The sequence below is a fragment of the Cyclopterus lumpus genome, chromosome 19, assembly GCF_009769545.1.
Source record: "Cyclopterus lumpus isolate fCycLum1 chromosome 19, fCycLum1.pri, whole genome shotgun sequence".
NCBI classification, from domain to species: domain Eukaryota; kingdom Metazoa; phylum Chordata; class Actinopteri; order Perciformes; family Cyclopteridae; genus Cyclopterus; species Cyclopterus lumpus.
Genome location: NC_046984.1, coordinates 835931 through 858212, shown reverse-complemented (window position 1 = coordinate 858212; position 22282 = coordinate 835931). Strand labels below are relative to the sequence as shown.

The 22282-nt window shown below is 41.1% G+C and overlaps 1 protein-coding gene across 3 annotated transcripts in view; it reads right to left on the bottom strand.

Annotated features, from left to right (window-relative positions):
* Positions 1 to 22282, bottom strand: part of gas7b (growth arrest-specific 7b) — a 62822-nt gene that overhangs the window by 26588 nt on the left and 13952 nt on the right. For all 3 annotated transcript variants that reach the window (XM_034558854.1, XM_034558855.1, XM_034558856.1), the window contains exons 2-3: positions 11142 to 11259; positions 541 to 618 (exon numbers count right to left, since the gene is read on the bottom strand). In XM_034558854.1, the coding sequence (XP_034414745.1) occupies positions 541 to 618; positions 11142 to 11259 (196 nt within the window). The remainder of the gene's footprint in view (positions 1 to 540; positions 619 to 11141; positions 11260 to 22282) is intronic.

Genomic DNA, 22282 nt, shown 5'->3' with positions numbered 1-22282 from the left:
TCCATATCACCTTCCTCTTTTACTCTTCACACTAATAGATGGGTCACAAATTAGCACGCTACCGTTGTTAGTTGGTTCAGTTACACAGCAGTTACTAGACGTATTAGTGTCATCTCTACATAAGAACTGGTTAGATGTTCTATTTCAAAGTATCTCAGTGTGTATGATTAGTGATACAAATGAATGGGGGCATAATGGGGGCTGCTCCCAGCCTCTAAAGCACTTCCTCTGGTGGGACACGTCACACAAACTTGACTGTCTCTCTCTTTCTATCTGCCTTTAGAACTGGGGCCAAAAGAAAGACAGACAGGCCTTAGTGCTGCATTTGAGGTTCCAGATAAAATTAGTCACAGGAAGTGTGTTTTTGGTGTGCATGAGTGGTTAGCAGGTCTGTCTTTCAATCAGGGGGTTGGTGGTTCAATCCCCGCCCTAGTCGATGTGTCCTTGAGCAAGACACTTAACCCTGAATTGTTCCCTGTAGCTGTTCTACAGTGTCTGATTGTAAGAGAGTTGGGATGAAGAGAGATAGATTTGTAGAACCTGTCGGCAGGGAGTTCTTGTGTCGGAGGGAGGTCCTGGGGGTCCCAGGTGCACTGGACGGCCTCTCCCATGTCGTCTCTGATGGAGTGTGAAGAAGAAAAGGGGAGATGACATTAGGAGAGCAGTAGCAATTCTCACAGTATTGAGATAATGACAAGAAAACAGTATTTGTTCCCTTTGAGCAACAATAAGAAGAAGTGATTCCATCTGCAGGTTTTTTTAGTCAGCGGTGAAAGTAGAAAAAAAAAGGCACAGGCCTTATAGTATATATATAGGCCGTGCAGTACACTTAGTTTGATGAGTAGCCTGACATTAAGAATGTTGTTACTTATATTTTGGTTTGAACCAATCAGCTGCAAGTCCACAAACGTTGTTTCCCGTCAGAAGTAGCAGCAGTTTACCTAACTTCTGCCACTCCAATCAGAAAACCCCTTCCGTGTAGGAGTTGCTATGTCTACGAGTCAACTAACAATAACCTGTGCAACTGGGTTAATCTCATCAATGTTCCCATTTTTGTGGCTAGCTTTCCAGTGTCGCTTGATAGCTAGCTGGCTTGGTAGGAAGAATATTCTTAATCCAGCCTGAAAGGCTCAGATTGGTTGACTGTTTCAACCTGCTGATAAAGCTGCCAATGAGGACAATACAAGAACAATTCAGAGACAGATCTGGAACGAGGCAGGAGGACATATGGGCCTTGTTATCGATCTCTGGCTACCTAATTCCTCAACTGGCTAACATTCAACATTTCTACAACAGTCAAGTTCTGGTTAAAACTATAATCATGAAAGCGGTGTGCTATTTGTTGCTATAAGTGTTTTGTTTGTTTCATTTGTCTGTTTGAAATTGTGTTTGTGTGTTGTCATGGATGGCCTGGTTATGTTTATCGTTGTTATTTGCACTGATTTTAGGATTTGAAACTGTAAATGTGACTTTAATGATTTCTTAAACTATCAATGCCCATCAAAGGACTGTTGCTGGAAAGGATCTTATGTACAGGTGATGAGTACATTGGACACTGCTTCTGTTACTGTCCAGGTTTCTCTGGACGTGTCCCTTACAGATTAACAAATGAATAAATAAACATAGGTATTAAGTAATGCCATTTTTTAAAATGTAATTCCTAAAATGAATTAATAACATCTCAAGAAAACAAGTGACAGCAAAACATAGAAACATATGCAATCCCATTACATACAATTGAAAAAACTGCTGGTCACCATCATGACTGGTTCAAATATCCAAAATATTCAACAAGAACTCAAGATGAGAACTTCAAGATGAGTCATCAAAAATATGTTGACATTTTACAAGAAAAGTAGATCATTTCTATATTTATGACATATTTCGCATTTAGTAACATTGAATTAACAGATGGATCAAAAATTAGAATTTTGAAAATGTACTGCACTGTATCCTTCATAAATGTATTTTGGGATATGTTGATTGACAGGTGTCTCGGCCGAAGACAGTCACCTGTGGTGGTTGTCACATGTGCTCAGATTTGTATTTTGTGAAAAAGTAATAATACTTTTATCACATCATGAGCAACAACAATCTACTTAAATACTAGCTGTGTTTAGAGTCAGGTCAACTAAACCCAACAGGTACAAGCTTTTCACCAAATAGAAGGAAAGATGCTTCATTTTGTAGGCTTGTGAAGTTCAACTGAGCACTATCGTGGCACTGATACTTCTCCATTGTCTGTCCCCAGTTGACTTCTGCTGGTAAAGATGCTGCAGAACAGGGACACACAAAACATGGCAAACAAGGGGCGCACTATACCACAGCACCGACCTTAATGAGCATTTTACTGCCTGCAAAGAAAGAAGAGGCACAGACATGTAAAGGGCTCCTATTTCATTTGGGTCTTTTTGACCGGCTCTGCTCTATTTGGCGCTGCTTAGCAGAGGAGAAAACTGAGCCAAGCCCATCAGCTCAAATGACACGCATGGAGGGTATAACTGGCAGCAGGCGTATGGAGAGCGGCAGGGCCTTCACATTTGATGTACGCTGCCTTTACTCACTGGCCCTAAATGCCTCAATTTCTCTCCGTTAGCTTGTCAAACAAATCAATACTGTGAGAAATATGGGATATTAATGCAAAAAATACAGCATAATCTACTTATCTCAGGGAAATTGTCTGTTATTATGACTGTCTGCATTGCCAAAGGGGTAGCAGTGAAACTCCCGTTTAAGAACATTTATATTACATTTAACACAAGGATAATATCCAGTTTGCCAGATTGAAATTGAACATGTCTTTTGGAACATCCTTTTGTATGTTATGTTCATGTGACTGTAGGTATAAGGTGTGGAATCCCAAATGTTTACACCTGAGCGGGACAGGTTGGGTTTGTAGGCAACTGGCTCCTGGAATGCAGATTGCTGATCATTTCAAACAGGCCTTCATAAAGGTAAGAGATCCGACTTGGCACCTGCCAGAGTCATAGCTCCAGATACAGTGATACATATGCAGCAGCAGCAGGAGGGATTCTCGTCAAAGACGAGCTGAATTCGAGAAAGTTGCCATTTACTCCGCCCAATTAGCCACTTTAGCCTTTATGGAATAGCTCATCCGCCCTTTTCAGGCCTGACATGGATCTGAATGATGTGAATTCATGATATCAATTCAGTTTTTTTATGGAACGTCAAATACATCAGTTCATGCTTCTCTCATTCACCAAAATCAGTCACATTTCATTCTGCATGCATCTGTGATTCAGTCAGCAGAGTGTAGCAGCACTTCAGCGGCCGATAACTGCAGACAGTAGCTGCATTGTAGCAGATGTGTGTGTATAAGTGGATGTATGAATGAAAACAGTTAACAGCAGGTCGAAAAACAAAAACCCTGGCATCAGCTCACTGCCCACCAGCCACACCACAAGTGATGCAAGACATGCCCGATTCCAAACAGGGAGATTCACAGAGTGGCCTAGTTATAGCTTTGACAGCTATATTTTATTCATGACCATATGACACCATTAGCTACCTCGTGTCTCTGATTATGATCAGTCAAAACAGCATTCTCATTCAAACTCTGTATCATCCCAAATAGGAAAGACTGTCTTGAGGATCTCCTCTCGTAGCAGAAGGTACACCGTAGCTATTGCAGCATCTGCACTCGAGCAAGACGATGACAAGCCTCTGATGGCAGACTGCTGTACACATTATAATGGCAGCTGAGCCAACAGTGGCATTGAGACTTAATGACTATGTTTTCATGCTGCACACCCATATTCCACTATTATTCATAATATGACAATAATCCGAATTTGACATGGCCCATGAAATCCTATTCCGTTTGGATATTCTGAATTAGGCCTTATTCCGGATGGAGCATTTCTTAATTATAAGACATGTGTTGTAATTATTCAGGTTTCAAAATAGGCCTTTCAAAAGGTTCTACAGATCTTTGCCTCGGTGATGAGGATGCAGCATGGGGGCGCTAATCGTAAAATGAACGGCTGCATGTAAACCGGAACACTGGAATCTTCATTTTCGTTAGCCATGTAGACAGCATATTGGGAATATTGTCTTTTTTGGAATATATGATTATTTGGTGCATGTTAACGTAGTCAATGGCAACAAATTAAGGTTGACAGTTCCTTAGTTCAGGAACAAGGAACACACTCCAAACGTATCTCATTTCTTTCACACAAAGTATTGAAGCTGACCCATTGACTTCCTCTGACTCTTCAACTGGACATGCGACAGACGAGCAAAACCTTAAACTGCCTACCTTGTAAAAAGGCTCTTTCTCAAACCTTCCTTCACTATACATCCCTTCATCCCACAACCCTCATCACTACATCCCCTACATTCCTTATCCTACATACTTTCATCCCTTTAGTCCTTACCCTACATCCTTTCATCCCTTACCCCTCATACCGTCATCCCTTTATCCCACGACCTTCAACCTTTCCCCTACACCCCCTTACTTTTATCACACAACTCTCATCCTTTCCTCCCTCAACTACCTTTTTTGTTCCCAAAGTCCATCCCTCTCACTTCAGCATGAAATAAACCATTATTGTTATTAGCATGGTTTTAGTTAGTGAAACCTCTGCCTGACACTGGCTTACCATACATGTTGTCATCAGTGCCATTTAAGAGTAAGGACCACCATTTAGAATCTTAACTGAACTGATCTTGACACTTGCAGGAAAACTGAACCCTCTGGGTCCTGCTCCAGAAAGAAAAAACACATTTGCTAATTTAAATGGGTGATGCAATTGACTAACAATCCAGCCATGCAGCGTAACAACGTGATGCAATAATGTAAAAGTTTTTTTCTATTTTAGCAGCATTAATTAAAATAGTTTCCCACAAGATACAGACCAGTGTGGGTTAAAGGTCACCAATGTGACAGTATGGGCACTTCCATGCTGGTTAAAAAAAATAAAAAATAGTTTCTTTAATGCTAACAAATTAAGGATTGTTTCAAAGTTTCAATCAAATTTGTATAGTAAACCTCAGGAACATGTTTTTCATGAACAGATTTACAGAAACAGAAGCTTGTGGAACAGTGTACGCTTGTAGCCTCCTGTGGATGTTTTGGACGTGTGTCTGTGCTTTAGCTGTGATAGAAGGGTGACTGTATTGTTCAATTGAAAAGATTTGATTAGCTCGATGAAAAATAACTCAAACCAGAGGACTTCAATATTAATGTCTCTTGTAAATATACAGATTGTGTGTCAAAAAGTTATTTACAGGACATATATGTGAATATCATGCCATTAAACAGAATATGGATTTCATTTCAATTACAAACAAAATGAGGATTTATTTTCAAAGTCAGACTTCTTTCAAAAATACCTGGAAACTGAAAGGATGGTATGCGTGCTGTACGTGTACAGTATGTGTGCTGGGTCTGTTGAGTATTTGGACTTGTGTGCTTATAAAGCAGCCCGATAGTCAGACTGGGATGAGTGGAGACCACAGAACCCTGTACCACTACACCCAGCAACACTGGTAGGAAAACCAAAAAAACACGCCCGGGTGCAAGGACATGCAGCCCTCACCCACGTACACGCCTGTTACTATAGCGATGCAGAGTCATAAACACACAGGCAGGACCGTTTCTAATCTTGCTGAACTTTACAACAACAGAAGGCTTCAGCAAAAATAGCGGATATGCTATAAATATCAGTAGATGGAGCAAAACTGTCATCAGACGGGATTGTTTGGAGACGGTTGCTGGGGAGGTGAATGGACAGAGTGTGTTAATTCAATTCAATTTCAATTCAGTGTATTTTGTATAGTCCAATATCACAAATTACTAAATTATTAAATTGAGATGTAAAGTCACAAAGACTCCAGGGAGGAAGCAGAGTTAGTAAGGTGCAATGGAGAGATGTAAATTCATCCATAAAGAGAGAGAGAAGAGGAGATAGGTGCTCAGTGTATCCTAAAACATCCCCCAGCAGCCTATAAGCCTATAGAAGCATATCAAGGGGCTGGACCAGGGCAAACCTGATTCAGCCCTAACTATAAGCACTATTAAAGAGGAAAGTCTTAAGTCTATTCTTGAATGAGGTGACTGTGTCTGAAAGTGGAAGCTGGTTCCATAAAAGAGGAGCTTGATAACTGAAGGCTCTGGCTCCCATCCTAATTTTTTGGACTCTAGGAACCACAAGTAGCCCTGCATTTAGTGAGCGCAGCAATATGGTACTACAAGCTCCTTAAGATATGATGGTGCATCACCAATCAAGGCTTTGTAGGTGAGGAGAAAATATTTTAAATGTGATTCTTGATTTTAAAGGGAGCCAGTGCAGAGCAGCTAATACAGGAGTAATGTGATCAAAGACAACGCTGAGATTCTTTACAGTGGTGTTGGATGCCAGGGCAATGCCATCTACAGAAACCACATCACCAGATAATTGATCTCTGAGGTGTTCAGGGCCCAGTAAAATAACTTCAGTTTTGTCTGAGTTTAACATCAGGAAGTTGCAGGTCATCCATGTTTTTATGTCTTTAAGACATTCTTGAATTTTAGCAAGCTGGTTGGTCTCCTCTGGTTTGATCGATAGATATAATTGAGTATCATCTGCATAGCAATGAAAGTTTATGGAGTGTTTCCTGATAATGTTGTCCAAAGGAAGCATATATAAAGGTAAATAAAATTGGTCTAAGCACAGAACCTTGTGGAACTCTGTGATTAACGTTGGTGGTCATTGAGGCTTCATCATTTACAAACACAAATTGAGATCGATCTGATAAATAGGATTTAAACCAACTTAGTGCGGTACCTGAAATGCCAATCGACTGATCCAGTCTCTGTAATAGGATGTCATGATCAATGGTGTCGAACGCAGCACTAAGGTCTAATAATACCAGTACAGAGATGAGTCCTTTATCTGATGCAATTAGGAGGTCATTTGTAATTTTCACCAGTGCTGTCTCTGTGCTGTGGTGTTTTCTAAATCCTGACTGAAACTCCTCAAATAAACTATTCTGATGTAGAAAGTCACACAACTGATTTGCGACTACTTTCTCAAGGATCTTAGAGAGGAAGGGAAGGTTAGAGATCGGTCTGTAGTTAGCCAACACCTCTGGATTAAGAGTGGGCTTTTTCAGGAGAGGTTTAATTACAGCTACTTTGAAGGAATGTGGTACATGGCCTGTTAGCAAAGACACATTTTCCTGATTCGATGTGAGGTCCTGGGACAGGGATGTCGTATGTGTACAGATTGTAAAGCCCTCTGAGGCAAATTTGTAATTTGTGATATTGGGCTATACAAAATAAACTGAATTGAATTGAATTAACAATATCCAAGAGAGAGGTGCCAATTAAAGGCAACACCTCTTTAAGCAGCCTCGTTGGGATGGGGTCTAAGAGACAGGTAGACGGTTTAGAAGTAGAAAACGTTGAAGACAATTGGTCAAGGTTGATGGGAGAAAAGCTATCCAAATATACACCAGGGCATACAGCCGTTTCCAAGGCCACTCCTCTTGAGGACAGATCGGCACTGTTAGCTGTTAGTCTCATTTAGTCATGTTGTAGCAAAAAACAATAAGTCCTGGAGGTTTTGTGTTCCCTCAGAGAACCGTTTCACTACTCCACAGAAACCATCTTCATGAGCCGAGATATTGATGTGTTTTTTTACTCGCAGAAAGTATACTCCTTTACTCTTTTGTTCCAGCATACTTCTCTTGTTATTTCTGACTATGTCCCTCTGGAATATGATTAGTTTTACTGCTATAGATGAGCCTCCCGACCCTGTCACATGAAGACTAAACAGATCTGTTGAACCCCCACCGGAATAACATAGAGACTAAGGGGGAGGAGCCAGACGCTTTGAGTATCAACACCTTCAAAATGGTCCAAAGAGCCCAAAGAGTCTGGTTTGTTTCCAACTTTTTTGTCACATTTAGCATCATGGAAGTAACAGATTAGATTGCAGGGACAAAGTAAATCTTCAAAAGAAATTTGCATTGAGTTCAATTTTGGTTAACTTTGACATGCATATTTACTTTGTTGACCAATAACAACCCACCTGGACAACACTAACTTTTTAGGGAACAGAGAAATGGAGAGTCCAAAATGGAGGAAGCTCTTGTAGCTCATTAGCTGTGTTACATCATCTGCTTTTAAACCCTGCCGACTAATTATGAACTGCTCAAGTGGGGGATAGCTCGAGAAAGTGTTGAGACTTGAGTCGATAGTACAATACATCTTTTGAATGAACTGAAAAAGCTCTTGAATAAAAGCTTTATTTAATTAATGATATGTAGAAACCTGAGAACAAAATGCCAGGTTGGAATAAACAGCACAACACAGGTAAAACAGGAAGCAGCCATTGTGTCTTCTGGCTAGCCTGTTGGCAGTGAGCTGACCACCTAGCGAGAGGCCACATGGTCTCCGAGCTTCTATCTCCACACATTTCAATGTGTGACCAGGCCTTAAGAATACCAGAAATACCAAAAAGTTCTCACATGACGTCTATTATCACTGCGGTATCTATAAAGAGAGACTTCACAATTATAATTTGGATCTTCTCTGACATCATAACCAAAAACAATAACAATACACAAGCACCGTTGACAGGCTAACAAACCCTCCGGAGTCAGTAACTGCTACGCTCCAATCTACCTGGGCATGCAATCAATTTGCCTCCAATTTGCCTTCTCAGAAAAATAGACGAGCAGCCACACCACAGGGTCTGTGTTGTCCCCATCTTTAAATAACACCCATTCAAATATCATGACACAATTTTATTCAGTCAACCAAAGAAGCCTAGAAGATATTATACAACACCTGAAAACATCCTCCTGCTGCTTGGATATTCTACCAACACACTTATTCAAAAATCCCCAAAATAATGAAAAATGATAGGCCAATATCAAACCTGACTACTGTAACGGTGTGTTCACAGGTCTCTGTAAAAAGTAAATCAGAAAGCTGCTGGTTTATGAAGCATTGAATGGTTTAGGGCCTAAATACATTTGTTTCCTTATGAACCATCCCGACCCCTCAGGCCATCTGGGACTGGTCTACTTCCTGGTCCAAGAGTCAGAACTAAACATGGAGAAGCAGCGGTCAGGTCTTCTGCTCCACATTTCTGGAACAAGGTCCCTGAAAGCTGCAGGTCTGCTGAGACCCTCAGAAAACCTCAGAGACCCCCAACTCCTTTAAATCCAGATTGAAGACTTTTCTATTTGTTGTTGCCTTTAATTGAACAAGATTCAAGGATATCAATCAATTTCTGCATCTCACTACTGCATTTTATTTCCTTAACTGCACTGCAACTTTTATTCTATTTCTTCTTGCTTTTTGACACTTATTTATGTTTTAATGAAGGTTCTTAATCGGTTTTAAATCTTGTTTTCTTTTGCATTATGTTTTGATGCTTTTCATGGTTTTATGTGAAGCACTTTGAAGCGCCTTGTTTTTTTTTTGCCTTACACCATCTCAGAATAGCAGATGGTAAACCTGCATTTATACATTTCAATTCAATTCAGTTTATTTTGTAAAGCCCAAAATCACAAATTTGCCTCAGAGGGCTTTACAATCTGTACACATAAGACATCCCTGACCTTTGACCTCACATCGGATCAGGAAAAACTCCCCAAAAATAACCTTTCCCAGGGAAAAAAGGGAAGAAACCTTCAGGAGAGCAACAGAGGAGGATCCCTCTCCCCGGATGGACAGATGCAATAGATGTCATGTGTACAGCGGTCATTCTAGTCACACACATTCACACACTGATGGGAGCTAAGGTTCCACCTGCCCAACACCATCAGCAGTAACTAACATTCACACACATTCATACACTGATGGGAGGAGCTAAGGTTCCACCTGCCCAACAGCAGTAACTAACATTCATACACATTCATACACTGATGGGAGGAGCTAAGGTTCCACCTACCCATCAGCAGTAACTAACATTCACACACATTCATACACTGATGGGAGGAGCTAAGGTTCCACCTACCCATCAGCAGTAACTAACATTCACACACATTCATACACTGATGGGAGGAGCTAAGGTTCCACCTACCCATCAGCAGTAACTAACATTCACACACCGTAGGCACAGCTACGGTAGATATTTAGGGCTAAGTGTCTTGCCCATGGACACATCGACATGATGGTGAAGCCGGGGATCAAACCACCGATCCTATGGTCACCACTGGACCACAGTCACCCACAATCATCTGATTGACGACCTGAGCCACAGCCACTGAGAAACCTGCACTTTCTAACCGTTCTGAAGTCAAAGGCACAACAAGATATTAGTATCATCAGTCAGGTTCTGTAGTGAGTTCACTCAGGGATAGTACACGCTTTGCTGCTGGGTCTGTGGTATTAAGCTGTCTCTATGCCACTGTGTGTGTGTGTGTGTGTGTGTGTGTGTGTGTCAGTTCTTCTGCGCCCTCTGTCTCTCACTGGTACCATCACTGGTATGTTTCCTCCATTCCTGACAGATGAAATGGCTCACATATCATTCTTATGATGAGTACAAGCTCCTCAACAGAACATTCTTCATGAATGATATTGCCTTATTTTCAATCCACAGTGTAATAGGGGAGCAAGGCAGGAGATGGTTTGACATAAAGTGACAGACTAAAAGAGGAAAATGAATGGGAGGGAAAATGTCATGAGTCACCTCAAAGAAACCTGTTTTCACTTCATCTTTTTGCATGTGGCCACTCAGTGAATCACAGTCCTACCAGAAAGCAGTAGTGAAGGAAAGTACAAAGATGCCCAATGAACACTACAAACAACACTGAGTAATATCTGTAATATCTGATGCAAAGGAAAAAAACCTTTGACATGTCAAATCTGGATTTGGTTTTGACTAGCCAGAATAACATTCTAGATATCTTAATAATAATAAGAATGTTAAAAATGTTAAAAAAGCTTGCCATACAATGTGAGAACTGAATTTTTACATATATATACACACACACATATATATATATATATATGTATGTATATAAAATGTGGATGTATGCATCATATACAGTGAAAACGTGTTCATTATAACATGCATCTTGTTAACCTTAACTTAACCCTTACATAAGCAGAATGTAAAAAGTTAAGGTTGTTGTTTTAGGGAGAAGAGTGTCCTAAACTGTTGCATTCCATTGTCTCTTACCGTTGCTTGTGGTGTTGACGTAGTATCGCCGCCCTTGTGGAGACATGTAGCATCTCCAGTGAGCAGGCAGGGGGTCTTTAAGGTCCTCAACAGGGAGCTGACCCAAAGAGGCTGTTCTCTGTCAAAACAGACAAAGCGAGTTTGTGTCAGTAACAGTGGCGGCTGGCCAATAGAGGGCCACGGGGCCTGGCCCCACCCACCTTGAGCCACAACATTTTTTTTTTTAAAGAATTATAATAATAATATTAATTATATTTATAAATTATAAAAGTTGTCAATATTTGTGTTTTGGAGATATGGAATATACCCAGTAATATTTGTAAAATAAAAAAATAAAATGTCTGCTTTTCCTGCACCTCCTCTCCACCTGTCTGCGTGTCTCAGCTGCGCTGGGGCCGAATCGTTTTGGCCCAGAAGAGGCGGGTCTAATTTTACTGATTAAAGATATAAATGAGTGATATACAATTTAGCCAATCCGCGTCCTAAAATAGGTTCAGCTTTGGGCCAAAGTCATGTCAGATCCGACCTGGTAAAATCAACGAGGACAGATCCAGCATGGACAGTTACTGGAGTAAGGGACATGAAGCACTTGTTGGAAGAATTAAGAAAACATGAGAACACCAGGACACACATGATAACTCCTCAAGCTGCCATATTGGACAAAGTGAACGTCGACAGATAGAGGATTGAGGTGAAGAAACACAATGAGGAGGTGGATAAAAACAGGCACACTTTAACCCTATAAGGTTCATAGGGCATCTTAATATATATATATATATATATATATATATATATATATATATATATATATACACACACACATGTGTGATTTATATTATTATTATTTATTATCATTAGATGGTATTTATATATCATATTATACTGATTATTATATATATATATATATAAATATATATATATATATATATATATATATATATATATATATATATATATATATATTAATATACTGAATTGTATGAAAAAGATGTCCTTATTATGTCAGTGTTGGAATAAATGTTAAATATTTAACTACAAAGTAGAAATGCGTGTTTGATACTTTTTTGCATTGAATCATAGCACGGTGGAGGTGAATTGAAACAACATGTTCGATCAGCAGACAAAGATTAATTTCTCTGTCATTGAAATAATTGCTGGAGATGAACAGATAACTAAAGATCAAAGAAAACCACGGACGATCGCACAAGAGTTGTAGAAGAAATGTGCAGAGCTCAGCTCGGGTTCAATGAGGTTCTCATTTCCTCAACTATTTCACAACCAGCAACCAATGACATCATAGCGGAGCTGGCTGTGCTACCACTGCTGCCACACAAAGAACAACAAAGTGCCTCTGAGACTGAGCTCCAGCGTCAGCTCTATGTGCTCACAACAACACAGGAGAGCGTGGAGGCAAACGGCACACATCTGCTTCTGATTAGCAGGAAAACAACAGGCTGAGGCCACTGTAACACATTGTGGGGATGCTGTTTGGAGACTAAGGAAAACCAAATGAAATTCCATATCAGCTACAGTTGGGTTATCGGGGTCCATGCCAAATCACTGAAGCATCTAGAAGAGGTTAGTGTAACTGCAAATCAGCCCATTCTCTGGAGGCTAGATATGAATTTAACAGAATAGAGGAAGAGAAGGAGGAGGCAATGCAGCCATCATGGACATAAGTGAAGAAAATGTTTCCTTCCCAACAGGAGAAGCAGCTCCTGTGCCCTAAAAAGCATTTCCCCCATAGATCGCTATGTTGGCTGAACCTGCAGATTTCAAGAAGTCAGAAACTGTACTGCACACGCCTTAGTTTTTACACATAGAAGTTAATTGTCTTCTCATTGACTTTGTTGACCTTTTGGCCTCATGCACATTGCACATACATCAGCAAAGAGATACATTATGGCACAGAGCTTTGATTCACACATCATACTCCCTTAATTTATAATTGTTGGCATTACATTGGTTTTGTATTTGCAGTGGACATATTGAGGGAACTTCTTCAGTCACACTTTAGATTGTTTTGAGATAAGTTTGTCGTTCTAATTTTAGTTAGTATGAGGTACCAGTGCTGCTAGTGTAACCTCCTGTCAGGCCTATAGAGATCATTCATGAATGTTAAGTCTTTTAGGACCTAATGATTTATCCAAGTCTTCGTATTGGAACGTTGATTCACCTCATAAAAAATTATGATCTGACGTCTTTTCCCAATGGTAGTCTATGGGAAAATGCTTTATTTTGGGCACAATATCCATATCTGATATCAGTATCAATATCGCTGCATCTCTACTACAAACAAGGCCAATTAATACTTTGTAATATACATTATTATTGTAAAACCTTCCCAGAGCCTAGAAAATGTGCAACAGGCAACACAGATGCAAACATGGTCATCACGGTATTCATTTTGTAAACATGTTTAAATCCATGAGTTTTTGCCTCAGTTTGTTAGTACGGTATGTGTGTGTAGCCATCTATTATATATATGTTTTTTTTTTTTTTAAACAAATCATTTGGAAGCACTAAAAGGTCAGTCGGGCACAGCGTTTTCAGTCAACTCGTTGATTCATGAAATGTAGCTTTAATTAGCTCGCTAGCGATGGCTGATACAATTAGCCTGTGACAGTTCGATTCCAGCCGTAAACCTTGAGATGAGAATTGTCTTCCCTCGTTGGAAGAAGCCAGAGCTCCCAGATCCCGCAGGACTGGAGAGTATGCATCCCTGGGTGACTTATGGCTGCATGTAATTACATGGACTCTGATAGCGCTACAGCCATGTTTTCCCTTTAATGGTCTTGTGGTCACCGTTATATTTGTCCTTCGTGTGCTTTGAGGAACTGATTAGCTTGAATAGTCAGTCATGTCCAACAGCAGTGAAAAGTAGTCATGGATCTAACAATTGCTAAACTCCAACATGCCGTTGAAGAAATACAAGCTTTTTCCAATCATGTTGGTGACACAGGATCTTATGTTAATGTAGGGAAAGGAAATGGAGAGAGAAAACGTGTCAATATGAATGCCAAACCACAGATGCAGCAAAGTGCTACAGTACATGTATGTGTGCAGAGGCCAGGCGCCCTCAGTTGTTGCACAAATGTTGCACAAATGCCAACAACATGGGTTATTACACATTTATTTTCACTGTTTTAAAGTATAGCTGGTAGCCATATCTCCATGAGCGTATTTCATGTCCATTTTGTAGGGTTAGGGTTAGGGTTAGGCCCAGATAAAGGCCCAGAGAAAAAGAATAATAAGAATTCCTCGAAAAACAATAGGTTCCTCTACGACAAAGTCGTCACGAGAACCCTAACAAGGAAGAATCCACGCAGCCTGTCCAGATTGTGACTTTAGTGATTCATCATTATTTTGTTCAATACAGAACACAGAACACGAAACAAGGAATAGAGCTTTATTGCGCTTGGAAATGTTGAAGTTGTAATTCTGGACGCGGCTGATGATGTGTGATGTGTTATAGTCCCGGGTGTTTCATTTATAACTTAACAACAAATCTATTCATCTGTCCATCCGGGGAGAGGGATCCTCCTCTCTTGCTCTCCTGAAGGTTTCTTCCCTTTTTTCCCTGTGAAAGGTTTTTTTCTGATCCAATGTGAGGTCCTGGGACAGGGATGTCTATGTGTACGGATTGTAAAGCTGAGGCACATTTGTGATTTTGGGCTATACAAAATAAACTGAATTGAAATGTTCGCACTTCACAAGAAAAAGTTGTGATCTCTAAAAACAAATAGACGGCAGAATGTGCGCACCTGTATGCAACCTCTGACCCACAGTTAATCTAACTTCATAACCCAGGTTACCTATAGATCCACTTTATCGTAACCATTTAGACCAGCAGTGTTATTTGTGGTAGTGAGCAATAACTACTATATAAAAGATATAAACCAACTCAACGCTCAAATCAAATGAAGCTCAACAGTTTATCTAGGTTGGAAAAAAAGGAACTCCAAAGAACTCGCTGTACATTAGCAAGTGATAATATGTCAGTTTTGTGTTTACAGCTCGTTGCAAAAAACTGTGGGAAAAAGACTGTTATGCAGGTTTAAAGTTTGACTTTATCCGTCATCTGAGCCGAACTCCACACATTGCATAATTGTGAAAAAGAGGGGGGCTGAGGAAGATGGAGTTGTTCAGTGACTGATTAACTCTAATTTTGTATCTAACTTTCATGGTGTGGATTCCGAAGAGGAACTGAACAATATGTCAAATATTTATGATGGTATTATATTTCTCTCATATTACAGACATTCACCACACCCAAACACAGGCCGCATCTCTTATCTTGGAAAATTAAATACCTCATGGTCTCTCTATTTCAGTGACATTGGCTCGCTGCCTGGAAACCCCAGAAACAAGAGTTCAATTCCCTCAAGAAACGAGAATAACAGTGATTTTAACAGCCTCAGCTGAGACCTGTAGGAAGAGTTCGGAGCTTTTCCCCCTTAACAGACATTAAAGGAAGTTCAAACCCAGGACATCATCTAACTTCATGGTGGAAATTGTGGTATCGTTTAAGTAATTTAGTTTACAACGGTGTGACTGAAAGGTCAGTTACGGGAAAAAAGACGAAAAAGCCAATAACTGTATCCTAAAACGAGTCAAATGAGTCCAAACATCAACATAACTTGTGAGTAGCTATTGTGTTATTTTTGAAATCCATGGAATAATATAATCAATCCCAACTTTGGCTAACTGCAACACAGAATAACTTTATTAAGTTCACTCTTCCCCTGACGTCAAGAAACAATCCCTTTCAGCTGTGAACATTCGGAGCGTCTCCAGCTCGGAGCAACATGTGAATACTGAGTCAGAGTTTTCAGCAGGTTAGCAGCGGTACACACATCCATCATGCTGAAAAGGTGAGTCATCACATGAACCGCCGCTGTCTGAGGTCACATGCTTTGTGAAATTCTGGTCACCCACTCACTGGCTGTGTGGAGGAGGACCAGCCAGTGGTCCAGTGTTTAACAGAGTTTCAACATGCGGGATTACTGACAATTAGTCGTCCTCAAACATGCCTGAGTGACTCAGCACCTGCTGACTTGTGACAGAGTCTGTGTCTGTGTGTGTGTGCGTGTGTGTGTGTGCATGCTCGGTATAGTTTGTACTGTATCTTCCTATCTGTGTCCACTGAACCTGACCTCTGGTGAACCCCACGGAAACATCTGGATTTGAGAAGAGGAGGGTCAAGGTCTGTCAGAGCAGCTGTCGAGAGAGGTTCGTGAACATGTCCATGAGGATGTGGAAATGTCTCTAGAATACAGCACCAGGGTCCATGTATAAACATGCTCTTTATACAGTATAGATGTATTCTAGCTGGACGTTTGCGTCTTCTATGAACTTTATTTTGACATCATATGGACCCAGACTACACTACATGGCACTGATGAAGGCCACTCTTGAGTGCTGAGTGTGAGGATTGCTTGTTTTGTCCCGTGGGGCTGTCCCGTTCTCAAGTATGAACAAATTATAACTTAAATGTCATTTATTTAAATCCTTTTTTGAATTTGAACGCAACCCATAAAGCCGTGAAGCGCCTTTCCTTTATCAAACATATTGAATCCAGAAATTCCGTTCACATGTTACTTCTCAGGTGGTCGGGTGCTTATTAAGTAAGAATGTTTACAGGCAAAATTTGAGCGTTAGTTCAAATAATAAATCTTCAAAGACAAAAATCTGAGGCGGTATGATGTTAACATGAAATGGTTGAAGAAATCTTTCTGTAAGATGAGATCTTGCATCTGAATTCTCATCAGTTGTACGTGATGATGGAGGGTGCTCCCTTAATAACAAGTTCCAGAGATAACTGCAAGATGTTCTTAGTGCAAACCTCATTCTGTCTCCACTGCATTTCGTCTTTCCTGAACAAATACAGTATGCTAGTCTCCTTCACTGTGAAGACATTCCACGCTGTCGACTAGCACGTCTTATAAACAAACTCCAGCTGTATATATACTGCAGCAGAGCTGGAAGCAGCCACAAACAAGCACACAGTCTTTTTCATGAAGAGATGCAGACGGAGAGCGTGGGCCACCTCCAGCCTGGAGTTTCTCCCAGAAGAGCAGTGAGGGGCACAGTGGATGTCTGAACTGGGATGCTGTGTTCCCTGTCTGCTGCCTCCTCTAGCTCGGCCTGTCAGAGGAGCACGGGAGCAGAGGTGTGACAGGCAGGCAGAGGAAGTGTCTGTTTCCTATTTTTCCATCCCAAATAGCTCCACCTTCCCTTTGTGGGGCAACACAGTCATAGCTGCACTCTGCTGATCACTGGGAAGTTCACACATACTGTATGCTGATGCCGCTGTTTTAGAATCAGGATCATCTCCATTACTGACAGTTGAAATCTGAGGCCTGTTGAATCTGTTAATATAGAACTGTCAAGTTATCAGCTAAGCTTGGATGACCTGACATTTTGTGTTTTTTTTCAGATATGATATTTCAAAACTATTTATTGTAATTGAAATATATTAAATTGTATCATTATTTTACGCAACCTCGTTGGTGGCCCTGCTCAGGTTTCCCACACTGCATTCTGTTTAGTTCCAAATCGTAAAACTTAGTTAAAGTGACACTATGAATATTTTCTAAGAAATGAAATAGCCCATTCATTTCATAACGAATGAAAAGTTGAATTCATAAGAAAAGAAAATGCACTCTTGGTCAATTCAGTACACTCAGGCTGCTGCGACTAATTGGCCCAATACTGAGAGCCATGGTGGTGAATACATACCAGCTGTGTCTACTTATTACTTGATTGTGAGGCGGGACCCTTCACTAACATGTTAACTGCCCCATTGTGCCATGGCATACTAATACCCACAAAAATATAAACTAAGAAACCCAAAACGGCTCCATAATGGCTCCAACTCACTTGGAACCAGACCAAGCCCTGCTAGCTTACTAGCTAACGATTGTTAGCTCATTCCATTCAAGTCAATGAGTCATCTCGACACACTTTCATGTTGAGCAGGTCGAGACGTTCCTCATCATTTACAGACTAACAAGAATGTATGCTCACATTATTTCTTTTTATTATTTCCCTCACTCTGTCATGACTGAGTCAGTTCACTGCCTTCATGGCTCTTTAGCACTTGTGTTACTGGTATTTATATATTATTTATATGACGTTACGTAGGTTCTCTTTAAACCCAGAGTTTGACCAATCTTTTACTAGAGCTTTGGATGCTCATCAAGTATGTATCTCTATGAACATAAGAGCTGAAAGAATAAGTTGATTATATACTATTCCAAAGCTATATATATATATATATTTATATATATCAGCTTTCCCGACGACTCGATGCTGTGTGTGCGCAGACGCTCTCTGGAGGACGGCGGGGGAGGAGGAGAAAGAGCCAATAGAGGAACAGGCATTATATATGGATGTGGGTATGATCAATATTTAAAGACTCTGTGAATGTGAAACATTTAAAAGTTCTTTGTAATTTGAGCCTTCTTAAAAGGATTGGACTCTGTAAAGGGAGTAGAATTTATGAAAATGATCATCAATCATCCTTTTCACATTTTAAAACGCATTTTACTGGAGAGATATCTATCTATCTATCTATCTATCTATCTATCTATATATATATATATATACACACACACATACATACATACATATATATACATACATACATATACATATATATATATATATATGTATATATATATTTATTCAAGTTATTCTTTTCAGGGAACAGTTTCATAATCAAGCTTATGTTTTGTGTTTCTGAGCCAGGCGTTCCATAGCATGGCCTTGGGCATTGGCAGTAGTCTACAGACTCTAGTGAACCCCTCAAACAAGGACACTAACTATACTAGAAACTCTTGAGAGCAGCATAACTACATTCCATCACCACAGTTATTGATAGGCCCCGGCAGGGACCGCTAACCTCTTTCCCCAGAGGTCTGAGGCTGAGCCACGAGTTCCCAACTCACATGTTGGCTTGGCCACTAACTACTACACCCAGAGAGAAGAATGTGTAAAGATATGGCAAGACTGAGTGAACGGAGGAGGAGGAGACAAAGAATGAAGCAGTCCTCGGAGGGAGACAGGGAGAGGGGAAGAGAGCCATGGGGGCTGTGGACCGTATCTTTATTTGGGAGACATTGTTTTGGTTTGGGCAGATGTGGGTCACATTCTCAGATGGAGAGACACTGCAGACACCCAGAGAGGAGGAGGGATGCACATGTGTGATTAAGTCATATATATACCGTACATATGCTCACACACGTAATTACTGTCTGCTCATGTGAGTGTGTGCAGGCTGGAGAGGCCAGTTCAGCGAACAAAGCCTGTTCTGTTACACCCCGCCCATGTGAATATCTCAAGCCTCGTTCGTCTTGCTGCTGCTCCTCTCAGCTTCTACTTCAGCCTCACACATGACGTGACTCAGACAGGACCACTATGAGACACAGTGTGTGCACTGCGTATGAAGCAGCGTGCTCTCCAGTTTGCAGATCGTGTCTGTACAGGCCTGCTTATGTTCTCAGGATCAGATATGGCAGCATGTCAGTCCTCTGTTCTGCTTTCATCTCCAGTTCTAAATTCCACTCTGCAGTACGTAAGGATGCACCGATCCAAGTTGGTCAGTCTTGATACCTGGGCTTCAAGTATCAGCCCAAGTAAGCAGTACCTATCTGATACCAGTGTTTAATAAGCTGTGTGGAGGAGACTGGAATCAGTCCTTACTGTGTAGGGCATCATCAGGCTGGACTTAAAACAAGAATAAATAAATACATAGATATAAGTTTGAATTGTTACTTATTAATAACATAATAAATGGTACACCAACAACTTGGTAAAAAAATCGGTGTAAACCTCTTTATTAATGAAGCAACAGATTAAACAAAACTGTCCGTTTGTCATCTCTACCAGCTCTTTGAGTCCGTATCAGCCTGCTATTGAGATCGGTGCATCCCTAAAAGTAACTTATGCTCAGTCAATAACTGCAGGACAACAAAGTAACGTCTTCAAAGTCGGACTGCTTCTGGTAAAGTAACATTTTGCAACTCCATTAGTCCTGGTTGGATCCTCGAGTCTGTGTCTATTCTCCTCCCGAACATGGATTTCCCCTCCAAACGTCCCTCATGGACCCCATTCTTCTGTAAGCTCCAAGCATGTTGGAAGTTATGAATCACATTCTTTAACTATTCTTCTGATTTATGTTTATTGGACATCAAGATCTCACATGGGCATCCAGATGATGGAGCTCTGCTGGTTTTCATCAACGTGTGACCTCAAAGACACAGTGGAGCAGTTCACGGCTGACTGAAGCGGCTGGAATGAGAGGAAGCACCCCCAGTCTTTTATTTTCTTTAGTGTATGATCACCATATACTGTACATCTCCACATGAGCGGGTCCTCATCACGTAGCGGGCCACCATGTTTCTACATTAGCCAAGACATTGGCTCGATATAGGACCATTCACGTCTCCACATAGGCCATCGTAGTTACACGGCAGCAAGAGTTCTATGTATCTTATCAGTTTGAATCACACATGGCAAAAGAGCCTCTGTCTAAATCCAAGAGCTTGGTTTAACATCTTGTGGGGAATCAAAACCTTTAGGAAGGGCTGATCCAAAGCAAAACATAGCTGTACTTAATAATAATAATAATAATAATAATAATAATAATAATACATTTTATTTGTAAAGCAAACTATAATAGAAAAGGAAATAGCTGGCAGTGATTTAACACAAAGTCAAAAACGCCTTCCTGAAAAGAAAGGTTTTTAGGTCTTAAAAGAGTCCAGAGTCTGTGTTGCCCTCACATGGTCAGGGAGACTGTTCCAGAAGCAAAAAGCCGGTCTTAAAGAGTCCAGGGTCTGGGTTTCCCTGACGTGGTCAGGGAGACTGTTCCAGAAGCAAAAGGGCGGTCTTAAAGAGTCCAGGGTCTGGGTTGCCCTCACGTGGTCAGGGAGACTGTTCTAGAAGCAAAAAACCGTTCTTAAAGAGTCCAGGGTCTGGGTTGCCCTCACGTGGTCAGGGAGACTGTTCTAGAAGCAAAAAGCCGTTCTTAAAGAGTCCAGGGTCTGGGTTGCCCTCACGTGGTCAGGGAGACTGTCCCAGAAGCAAAAGGCCAGTCTTAAAGAGTCCAGGGTCTGGGTTGCCCTCACGTGGTCAGGGAGACTGTTCTAGAAGCAAAAAAACGTTCTTAAAGAGTCCAGGGTCTGGGTTGCCCTCACGTGGTCAGGGAGACTGTTCTAGAAGCAAAAAGCCGTTCTTAAAGAGTCCAGGGTCTGGGTTGCCCTCACGTGGTCAGGGAGACTGTCCCATAAGCAAAAGGCCGGTCGCCCATGGTCCGGAGGTTGGTGTTGGGGACCCGGAGGAGCAGGTTGTTTGTGGAGCTGAGGATGCTTGTGGTTTGGGGAGTAATGAGTTATTGTAGGTAGGGAGGGAGGTGCATGTCCATTTATGTATGTATGGGTGAGTAGTAGGACTTTGTAGTCAATCCAGAATGAGACAGGGAGCCAGTGGAGTGAGTGGAGAGGGGTGTTATGTGCTCATATTTCCGGACTCTCATCAGCATCCTGGCAGCGCTGTTTTGAATGTATTGCAGTTTCTGGATGTTCTTGCCAGTGATCCCAGTGAAGAGGGAATTACAGTAGTCCAGTCTAGAGGAGATAAAGGCGTGGACAAGCTTCTCTGCATCTGACAGGGTTAAAGTGGGGCGGAGTTTGGAGATGTTTTTGAGATGATAAAAGGAGGTTTTGCACAGGTATTTTATATTGTCATTAAAGGTCAAACCTAATTCCCAGATTAGTGACTGAAGTCGAGGGGTATGACCTGACCGTCAAAGGTGAGATGAGTTATGGAAGATGGCTGAACCTGGTCTGTGGAGTGCCAACAAGGAGGGCTTCGGTTTTGCTACTTTAACTGGAGAAAGTTGTTGCTCATCCATGCCTTTATCTCCCCAAGACAGTTTTGATGTAAAGCTGTGTTGTTGTTTTAGAACAATAAACCAATTAATTCAGAATCCAAGATTCTGATTTGACCTTATTTAAATACGCTGATGATACGGCTCTCTTTGGCCTCCTTCCTGAACAAAAGGCATCAGACACCGCCAGGTCCAATGGACCCTATGAGATGAGCTAATACAGGAGTCATGTGATCTCTTTTCTAAG